Source organism: Octodon degus, unplaced genomic scaffold (genome assembly GCF_000260255.1).
Source record: "Octodon degus isolate 3935 unplaced genomic scaffold, OctDeg1.0 scaffold00362, whole genome shotgun sequence".
NCBI classification, from domain to species: domain Eukaryota; kingdom Metazoa; phylum Chordata; class Mammalia; order Rodentia; family Octodontidae; genus Octodon; species Octodon degus.
In genome coordinates this window covers 381,133-391,616 of record NW_004524938.1, presented here as the reverse complement: position 1 = coordinate 391,616, position 10,484 = coordinate 381,133, and the positions used below count along the sequence as shown (strand labels likewise).

The 10,484-nt window shown below is 33.1% G+C and overlaps 1 protein-coding gene across 1 annotated transcript in view; it reads right to left on the bottom strand.

Annotated features, from left to right (window-relative positions):
- Ascc3 (activating signal cointegrator 1 complex subunit 3) overlaps positions 1-10,484 on the bottom strand; it is a 382,010-nt gene that overhangs the window by 279,105 nt on the left and 92,421 nt on the right. Inside the window, exons 9-10 of the mRNA XM_004648215.3 lie at positions 2,786-2,986; positions 2,163-2,303 (exon numbers count right to left, since the gene is read on the bottom strand). Of these exons, the coding sequence (XP_004648272.1) occupies positions 2,163-2,303; positions 2,786-2,986 (342 nt within the window). The remainder of the gene's footprint in view (positions 1-2,162; positions 2,304-2,785; positions 2,987-10,484) is intronic.

Sequence of the window (10,484 nt, the reverse complement as noted above, 5' to 3'; positions counted from 1 at the left end):
AAAATATAAAATACAAAAAAAGAAAAAAGCAAATTACCATTTTAAGTTTAGCCAAGTGTTATAAATTTTGTGACAGTTATGTAAAGTAGACTAAACCTTAAGAGTATGAAATTATAAAACGAATTCTCATTCATTTACTTCTATTGCACAATTTATTAGTTTACTCACAGAAGTGTTTTTAAAATAAAAGCATAAAAATTTTGCACTGATAATATATCAAAATTAGAATATAGCAAATTAAAAATCCTAGTCATTGAAATGCATTGCACATCTTAAAATTAATTTTGAAACTAAAATTTCTGAGAAACAAAACAATATCAAATTTTTAAAAGCTGACAATGTCAACTTAAATTCTACTCTAATTCAAATCATGAGTGCTTTAGGAATGGTCATTTTCTATAGTTAAAAATCCATCTGATGGCCAGCCGGATAGCTCAGCAGACTAAAGTGCCTGCTTTGGCAGAATGCAGTGGTCAGGGTTTGATTCCCAGTGTGTTGTGCCAGCCCTGCCCCCAGGACAAGCTGAGACAGCAACTGAGACTGGGTGTGGTGACGCTTGCCTGTAATTGCAGCACTTAGGAGGCTGTAAACAGAAGAATCACTATGAGTTTGATTTACATAGTAAGGCCCTATAGACCCTGCCCTAAATACAGAAAAAGAAGAAGGAAAATAAAAATCCATCTTATGGTAACAATATAACTCTAAGATTTATATTTTGGTATAATATAAAGGGAATACTAAAAAAGTTCATATATGTTAAACACAGAATTTTAATAGCTCTCATAAAATACAATTTTCATTGTGTAATCTCATTTATCAATTACATTAAAAAAAAGGTTAGGGGCAGACATTAAACATCAATATATTCCCAATGCTAACTCAACAAACAAAATGGATACTAATAATAATTAGAGCCAGATCACCGAGAGTTACTTTTAGCTAAAGTTCTACTGGATAGAAATCTGATCTTGACTAAAAGTGTGCCTTCTAGTAGTATCAGTTACATAACAGATGATGTTTAATATATTGAACAATCACAGGGACAAGCAACTGCCACCAGACAGTGGTAGGTAGGCAGGATGCCTCCTTCCTACCCTATGACCAGCCTTGAAGCTGGTTAAGGGGAAACAGGGAAGCCTACAGGACACCGAAAAGGAGAATAATGTGGTAACTGCTGATAGAAGTCATCAACAAGCACACATATCTTAGTCCCTTATATGCTCTTCTTAGAGGCTTCCTCCCGTGTCTGGAACTGACCTTTTCAGTACTGGATTGTATTCTTAAGAGAGCTCCCTGCAGTATCCATTTACTGGACTCACAAGTTCAAAACTATTTTTAAAAAATATTCAGGGAGGACCCAGAGATTCCACAGAGCTATAATCACCATCTCTTTTCTCTTTTGAAATAAGGTCTCATTAAGTGGCTAAGCTGCCCAGGGTGAACTTGAACTTGCAATCCTCCTGCTTCAGCCTAGCAGAATGCTGCAATTATAGGCATGTAACACCACAACCTTTGTTGGTATGTAGTTGTCCTACATCTAGATATCAGTAGAATACCAGTTTTAGAGTACAGCAAAAAAATATTATTACTATTAATATGAAAGAATTATATACTGCAATGTAGAGTTTAAAAGTTTCTGGTTAAATCACCCCAAAGCAAATACTTTGGCAATTAAAAACAACAACAACAAAAAAAAAAACACCAAAAAAACCCAAAACAAACATCAGTGAAGTTATCAGCCCAGAGTTTACTACCACTTCATCTTGGGTATCAGCCCAGAGTTTACTACCACTTCATCTTGGGTTATCAGCCCAGAGTTTACTACCACTTCATCTTTCCAAACTTTCAAAAATACTCAAATAAAAAATGTTGAGAAACCTAAACCTCTCATTATTTATTAACACACTGTAAAATGACAGCAAATTTGTTTATTAAATTAACATGCTTTTACCTTCTTATCTTTGGATCTCTTTAAATAAAATGATTTGGTTATATTCAATGATTTAAAAACCGTCTTGTTTTGTAAAGACAGCATCGGCTATGAATGAGAAGTTCATTACGCTATGTCTCCATTATATATTATAGTATCTGAAGATGTATCTTCACAAGTACCTGACCAAAAAAGAACAGTATTAAACAAACAGCCTAGGTAAAGTACATACCTGAGTTCGTAAAATTTCATTTTTTGATAACTGCATATCACCAGTCAGTTCTTTCACAACAATGCCCAGGGGCTCTAGACGTCTGCTGAAGTAATTTGTCATTTCAGCTGCCAAGGCTTTCATGGGAGCAACATACACAATCTGTACCAAAAGCAAAAAACAAACAAACAAACAAAAAAACACTATCTTGATAAATGAGAAAAAGCTAAAGTCATTTGTTTCAAAGAAGGAAAACAAGTAACAATTTATTGTAAAATATGATATTAGTTATTTCCTGTGAAAACATTTAATAGTGATATATGAAAAGTACCAATCTTTGTTGGATAAGTGTGTAGCTATTTAAAGGGCAATGAAACTTGTTTACAAAGCCTTACCACTCTGTAAATTGGTTCTGCTTCTAAGCTAAATGTACTTTCATAGCTTTTCACAAGAGTGATATTTCCTAACACAAATAGTGACTGCCTTTAATAACCATAAATGAAACAAAAAAGCACTCTTTATAAGACTTGAAGTACAATAAATATGATAGAGACTTCTACATGTTATAGAACATACACAACCACAAGCTCATTTTAATTTCTTCAAATAAAAAAAGAAAGTTGTCTAGTTTCTACTTCTCTCACCTTAAACTCATTCTTTTTGATAACACCTTGTTGAAAATGCTGGCGAATTTCATGCAAGATTGTAAGCATTGCAATATTGGTCTTTCCAGCTCCAGTAGGGGCACAAATCAGCATGTTCTCATTGGTGTTGTAGGCAGTCTCAAACACTATTGACTGGATTCTGTTGAGTCTTCTCATTCCTTTAAAAGCCAACTGTCCTATCTTTAAAAAGAAAAGGCATTCTTATACCATTATAGATGATAATAATGTGAAGAACTCTTCCAAAACATGAAATAACATACCAATTCCCTTTGGTTTAAAAAAAAAAAAAAGTACCTTGTTCAGTTTTTCACTGTGTCCTATATTAGACCAAAGTATGTATAGAGTGGATTAACACATAGAATATACCATATGAAGAACTCAAACAAATTAGATTCCTCCAAAATAAAACACCTAACTAAAAAATGGACAACTGAAACAAATAGCTATGTTACAGAAGGACAGATGATTGAGAAAAAAAAAATAAATTCATCATCTCCAGCCATTAAATAAATGCAAAATTAAAACAACACCAAGATTCCATCTTACTCCAGAGACACTGGATAACGTTAAGAAATTAAATTATAACAAAAGCTGGGGAAATGTAAGGAGAAAAGGAAATCCTCCTTTCTGGTGGGAATGTCACTAGTACACCTCTATGGGAAGCAGCAGAGATTCTTAAAAAAAAAACCCTAAAAATTCCATTTGACCATCAAATTTAAAAGGCAGTAACAACTATTGAAAATTGTGTTTTAATATATTGGGAAAATCTTGAAGAAATGAACAGTAGAGTCATACAAATTAACAAACTAAACCAAGAAATAAAATTCTGAACAATCCAAAGACAAGCAATGAAATGGAGGCAGTAATAATAATAATAATAATAATAATAATAATAAAACCTACTAGTTAAGAAATGCTGAGAAACTGGCTGAAATATACAGGACCTTTAAAGAGGTTATAACATCAGTACTCTTCCAATTTCATGAAACTGCAAAGAGTACTGCTTCCAGACTTATTTCTTAAAGCAGCATCACTCTGACTACAACTTACATAAAGACCTAACTGCAAACGAATACAGGACAATCTCCTTAATAACTACTGATTCAAATACCCTCAAGAAGATACTGCAAAAAGAATGCAATAAATCATCAAAAGAATCATACAGCATGGCCAATTAGCTTTCATCCCAAGTTACATGGATGGTTCAACATATCCAAGTCAATAAATAATACACCACATCAACAGAAGCTAGGACAAAAACTACAAGGTCTTATCAACAGATGCAGAAAAAATCTTTTGAAAAAATCCAATATTTACTCATGATTTAAAAAACAAACCCAAACAGGAGTGCTGGTACACACCAGTAATTCTGGCACCTGGGAGGATGAGGCAGGATGATTGCTACAAGTGCAAGGCCAACCTGGGCTTCATAGTGAGTTGAAGGCCAGCCTGAACCATATACAGCAAGATCTTATCAAATAAATAAATGAATAAATAACAAAAAAACCTGAAGGAAATAGGTATAGGAGAAACATCTCAATCTTATGAAAGTCATTCATGTCAAACCAACAGCCAAAATCATATGAAATGGGGAAACACTGAAAAAGTTTCCTTCTAAAATCAGATATGGAACAGGGATGTGGGGCTGGGGAGATAGCTCAGTAGAATAAACACTTGCCTGGTAAGCGCAAGGGCCTGAGTTTAATCCCCAGTTCTGAAGAAAAAAAAAAAGGAAAGTACAAAGATGTTCACTATCACCACTTCTGTTCAATGGGATACATATAAGGAAAGAAGTCAAATTATTATTTGTAGATGACAGGATCTTTACATAGATGTGACAAAGTAATCCATCAAAAGACTGCTAAAATAATCAAATTCAGCCCTGTAGCATGATACAAAATTCACACAAATCAATAGTGTTTCTATATAGTAATAGTAAACTTGCTAAGAAAGAAATGAAGGGAAAAAACTCTCAAAATAGCATCAAAATGTTTACATCCTTAGGAATTAAACAATGTAAGAAAAAAAATCTCTACAATGAAAACTACAGTACCTCCAAAAAGGGTATTAAAGAAGATTACAGAAAATGGAAAGATACCTGTGTTCCCAGATAGACAAAACAAATACTGCCAAAATGGCAATACTTTCAAAACTGAAATCTCAATAAAATACCGATAGCATTCCTCACAGGACTAGAGAAAAAAATCCTAAACTTCATATGGAATTGGAAGACAGTAAAGCAGTCTGGGCAACAAGAGCAAAGCAAGAGGCATCACAATACATGATTTCAAATTATGTTAGAAAGCTACAGTGATTGAAAACAGCATAGTAGGACTGGGGAGATAGCTCAGGAGCATAAGCCCCTGCCTGGCAAGCACAAGGACCTGAGTTCAATCCCCAGTATCACATGATATGCTGGCCCCAAAACCAGGTATGGTGGTACATGCCTATAATCTCAGAGCTGGGGAGGCTGAGACAGGAGGATCACTACGAGTCCAAAGTGTGCAGTATGACCCTGTATCTAAAAAAACCAAAAATAACAACAACAACAAAACCAGTATGGTATTCACACATACTGAGATTGCCTGACCGGTTTAACTTAATCCAAGTCTAAATTTATATATCTATATTTTAAATCTGTCTATACATACATTATATAAACATATGCTATATTTAAAAATATGTAAACTTATACGTCTAAAGGTAATATACTATTTCTGAGAGATTTTTCTAAAACAGTTAAAAGTATGCATAATTGTTTCAGGTGTTTGAGAAGTATAGAAAATTCTAGAGAGACCATATAATCCAATTAGGGATTGTTCCACCTTCCATAGATAACTGAGTTGCTCAACTAAACTCAATCAGTGTACATATTTCATAAAGGAAGTAATGTGTTAATAGTAAACTATAAAGTTATCTTAGTAGTTGAGACTAGTACTTTTTAAAACTGTAATAGAAAACAAAATACAATGTAGTATACATTTGATAAAAGTATAACTTTATGGAAAATTTTATTAATGGTTTTTTGATATACTGGTTAAAATGAAAAATAATTAATTGTTTTACGTGAACTCTAATCGAAGAAACTTGAGACCCAAGGTTATAAATAAATACATTCCAATGAAAATAAATGCATTCTTTCACAATATGAACCTCTTTCATTTGTGGAACACAAAAATGTTTCTCTCACAAATGTAGATATCTTTGGTCTAACAATTTACTTATTCCAAAATAACCTTTTCATCAGAATATTATCTATGAAACGAAAAAGTAAGAAATAATTCAAACATCATCAGTGGAGCACCACTTGAGTAAATGAAGCTTTATCAACACAATGGAATCCTACGAACCTATTAAAAACATAAGAAAATTTACTATTTTCAGTTAGGGGAAAAAAAAGCCATGAGATGCACAGCACTTTAATATGTTATTTTATTGTCCAAAGTTAGAGGCATGGAGAACAGAGTATAATGTGTTGAAACACTGGAAGACTACACAAAATATAACACAGTTGTTATTAATGAAAGGGAGCTGGAGACCTGGGTAGAAAGAGAAGATGGATTAGTACAAAAATTTTCATTCTACTAAGGGTGCTAGTCTTTTCTAAAAAACAAAAGGATAAATCCTGTGTAAAAAGAAAGAAAAAAAAATACTAATACCTAAATACAATTGATCATGTTAAAAATGGAAAAACTAAAAAACTATCTGATTAAGTAGAGAAATAATGAGCTCTCAAATATCATATAATTGACTCATATTTAAATGTTTTATTATATCTAGAGTTCTACACTCCACAGTCAAAAAGGTAAATTGAATTACTTCTCTGAATGGTTTTTCAAATTATTTTAAATCATACATTTTTCCTCACTTAGTGTTTTCTACAATATTATCATTTTAGGTCTTAACATCTTACTTCATTAAAGGCGCCTCAATTAAAAGCTCAAAGATGGAAGAAAACAGCTGGTTTTCCTCCTACCTCCAGTGCCTATGACATTAGACCTGTGACCTTATCCAAGTTTCTATGGCTTCATCAGAGGACTAAATCTGTTATTAAAAGCAAGTCTTAACTGTATCCTGTTATCATCTACAATGTGTTCTCCCCAGCTCTTCACCATTTCCTCAAGATTGCCTACGGAGAGTCAGACTGAAGACTTCTCTGTTCTCAAGAACTTGCACTGCAGCAGATGAATCTTAATTACCACAAAATTGTTATCTAGGCCCAAGGTAAAATTTTTCCTACACATATCTATACCATAACATTTTAAAGGAACCAGAGAATAGCTAATATGCTACTTCACTAAACATGCCAACCTCAAACCAGAAAATTTGTGACAAGACAAAAACTAATATAACATAAAACTAAAATGTTATCTTTTCTCTTGAATTACAGATAAATATGTAAGATAAATAACTTAGAATAAGTGGCAGTAAACAGCATAACAGGGATTATAGCAGTATTCAACATCAAAGTCTTATATTGATTTTTCACTAAGCAATGTAACTTATAAAAATACAAAATCAACAAAAATACTGATTTCACTAAGAAACCATATAGAACATGAAAGTTTTCTAAAGACTTGTTTTTAGTAACATTTATACTTCTATGGTGTCACTTGTATGTAATTAACATCATAAATGTGAGTATATCACATAACAAAATTTTCATATCAAAATATGTATCAACTTCAATAGCTAAATAAGAATGTCATATACATACATCTAAGCTAAATGTCCTTAAATAGAAAATTGGAGTAATTTATGACACATTCTCTATGAAGTACAGTAATTACACAGAACAGTAAAAATGCAAGTATGGAAAAAGATGTCTATATGTAATTATAAAGCATGCCACAAAATATTAACATAATTAATAACCTGTAATACAAAAAAAATTCTGAAACAATCAATCTAACAAGTTACGATTATAAAGGAACATTCATTTTCAATATCATAAATTTATTTTTTATTCATTTTAATGAGAAATAGAGATACAATAGCAATGAAACAGTTTCAAAACAGGTTAGTAGGATGGTTATAATAATTAATACATTGCATATTGTTGTCTTTGTAGTAGCTATTCAGAGGACAACATGCAGACATAGTATTTTGTCTAAACAATATTAGTACAAACTTTTATTCTCAATGAACTAAGACAAAGTACCTGTATATCTATCCTAACTCTCTTGTGTACACATATATTTTTTTCTTTGTTTTTTTCCACAACAAAACGGTCCTTTATTTACACTTTTGTGACGTTAGTAACACCTGACACTATGTTGCCTAACAACTGATAGCTAACTTTAACCAGACAGGATGTTCATCTCAGGAGTGAGGTAGCTTTTTTGCTTTAGGCACTGGGCCAAGTCCCACCTACACATATTTCATGGATTTCCCAGCTTCGTGGCTCCCAATATTTCTCCCTTTTTCATTTTGTTTTGTCAGAGATGGGTGTTCCACTGCAATTAGAGAAGTTGTATTTGGAGAACACTTTAAAGGCCGTTTTCATACTTGAAGGCAGTCTAAAGATTGTAGGCACTTGAATTCAGCAAAATAACCCAATATAGTCCAATAATCCATAATAATAGTGGGTTATCAGCAGAACCGACAATTGTCAGAAGTTGCTCACTTGTCAATGTCATAAATTTAGATATTACCTTTTTAATAATGAATAGATTTAATTATCAGAGTCACAAAAATGCTTTTCTGAACACAGGAGATAAGGGTAGGTAAAGGAAGAAAACATGGGTTGGATATCACAGAAGTATTAATATGCACACATGACAATGCCACAATGAAACCCATTATTCTGTATAGTTAATCTAAGTACAGATGAATAAAAATATTTTTGTTTAGATAAAAATATTTATCTTATGAATAAATGAAAGGGAAAGGAATATTCTGTACTGTCAGCAAATTTAAAATAATTTTTATTTCTTCTAAAAATATTTAATACTTTTATATTAAAAAATAGATCATTTACCTCCTTCTCCACTATGAGTCCTATGTCTTTAAAATAAAACATCAAATTTCTAATTTGTCTTCCCTCTCACTGAAAAAGTATTTAATTCTACTAAGAGACCCAAAAGACTGCATGGCCACTGTTATTCTATCTGTAGGAAGAGTCGTACAACCTAATGTCTCAGGATAGCGATTCATTTTGAACAAGATAAAAATCACACATCGACAAGGTATACTCAAAAAAAAAAAGGTTAGATAAATCAATGGGAATTCCAAAAATATTGTACTCCCTAATCACAAAAAGAAAAACTACTAAAATCTTTGAAGAACAAAACACAAAGACAGAGCAACATAAACAAGAAAAACATTTAACAGGGCAGTCCAGAGAGGAGACTGACTTCTTGGGAGGGTAAGATGCCTTCTTGTTCTAAGCTAGGTATGGTTTGAAATAAAGGCTGAATGCTGAGGGAAATGGAAAGAAAAGTTCCCCAGAGGTTCCTGAAAACAGACTTTTGGCTGCCCAGTCATGACAGCATCTGGTGAGAAACGATCCAAGTCTTTCCAGAACATTCTTAACAATAATGCAACCTGTCAGATGTTACTGGAATACCTTCACGACAGTACCATGCCAGTCACAGGCACAGTGTGCCCAACAGCAGACAAGTCAAATTGTGCTCAGTCTCAGGTCTAACTTGGAGTCTTTGGATTGCTCACCCCTCACCAGTGGCACCTTAACACGTGAGGATTAGTTTCACAAGGTAAACATTTACAGTGGTACCTTGGTTTGTGAACTTAATTCTTTCCACAATTGGCTGTTAACTGAACTAACTGTAAACATGTACACATTGCATGCTTGCAACAAGAAGGTGGAATGAATAACGAGAATAGAATCACACAAAGAATAAAGTTTGTAAACCAAGGTACCACTGCATAATTAGGCTTCTAAGCTCCAGAAAAATAATTAAACTTGAGGCTAAAAATCTGGTGTGTTGTAAGAAGCAACATATTGTTTTGATAAGAGAGATGAAGTCATACTGGCTCTGCATGTATCTGTCTCTTCAGGATGTCATTTAAATGGTGTAACTTAAAATTATTTAATTGGTAGTACAAACACTCTCACTGGTCCAAATTATATAGTATTTGATTTCTGATGAACAGCTGTGAATTTAATCATGGCAATAAAATAGAAGCAAAAAACCTCTGTCAAATTATGTTGAATCCCACAAAAGAAATGTCATTTTAAATTTCTTGGCTGGTATTTGCAGTAATTATTGCTTTCAACCCCGATTTTAACCTTTAATTCGCTCAACCAGCATGTTTGAAATCTTTGAAAAGGGCAAAGTATTTTGGCACATATGTGGTCAAATTTACAAAATGTTTACAGATGCTGAATTATGGCTAATTTATTAATTCAAAATTTTATAGTACACAGGACATTAAACTTCCTAAATCTCATTAAAGTAAGGATATTATCTTAAATATACATCTCTTTAAATACGAAAACTTCATTATTAAAGAATCCTCAGTGGCCTGGGAATACAGCTCAGCAGCATAACACCTGTCTGGTCTGGCAAGCGCAAGGCCCTGAAAATTTCTGGAAAATTCTCAGGGCCTTGTGCTTGCCAGAGGGGAGAGGGGGGAGAATAGAATTAAAGAAACAATGGTCGGGGCTGGAGAGATGGCTCAGTGGTCTAAAGCACCTACTTAGAACAAGCTTAGC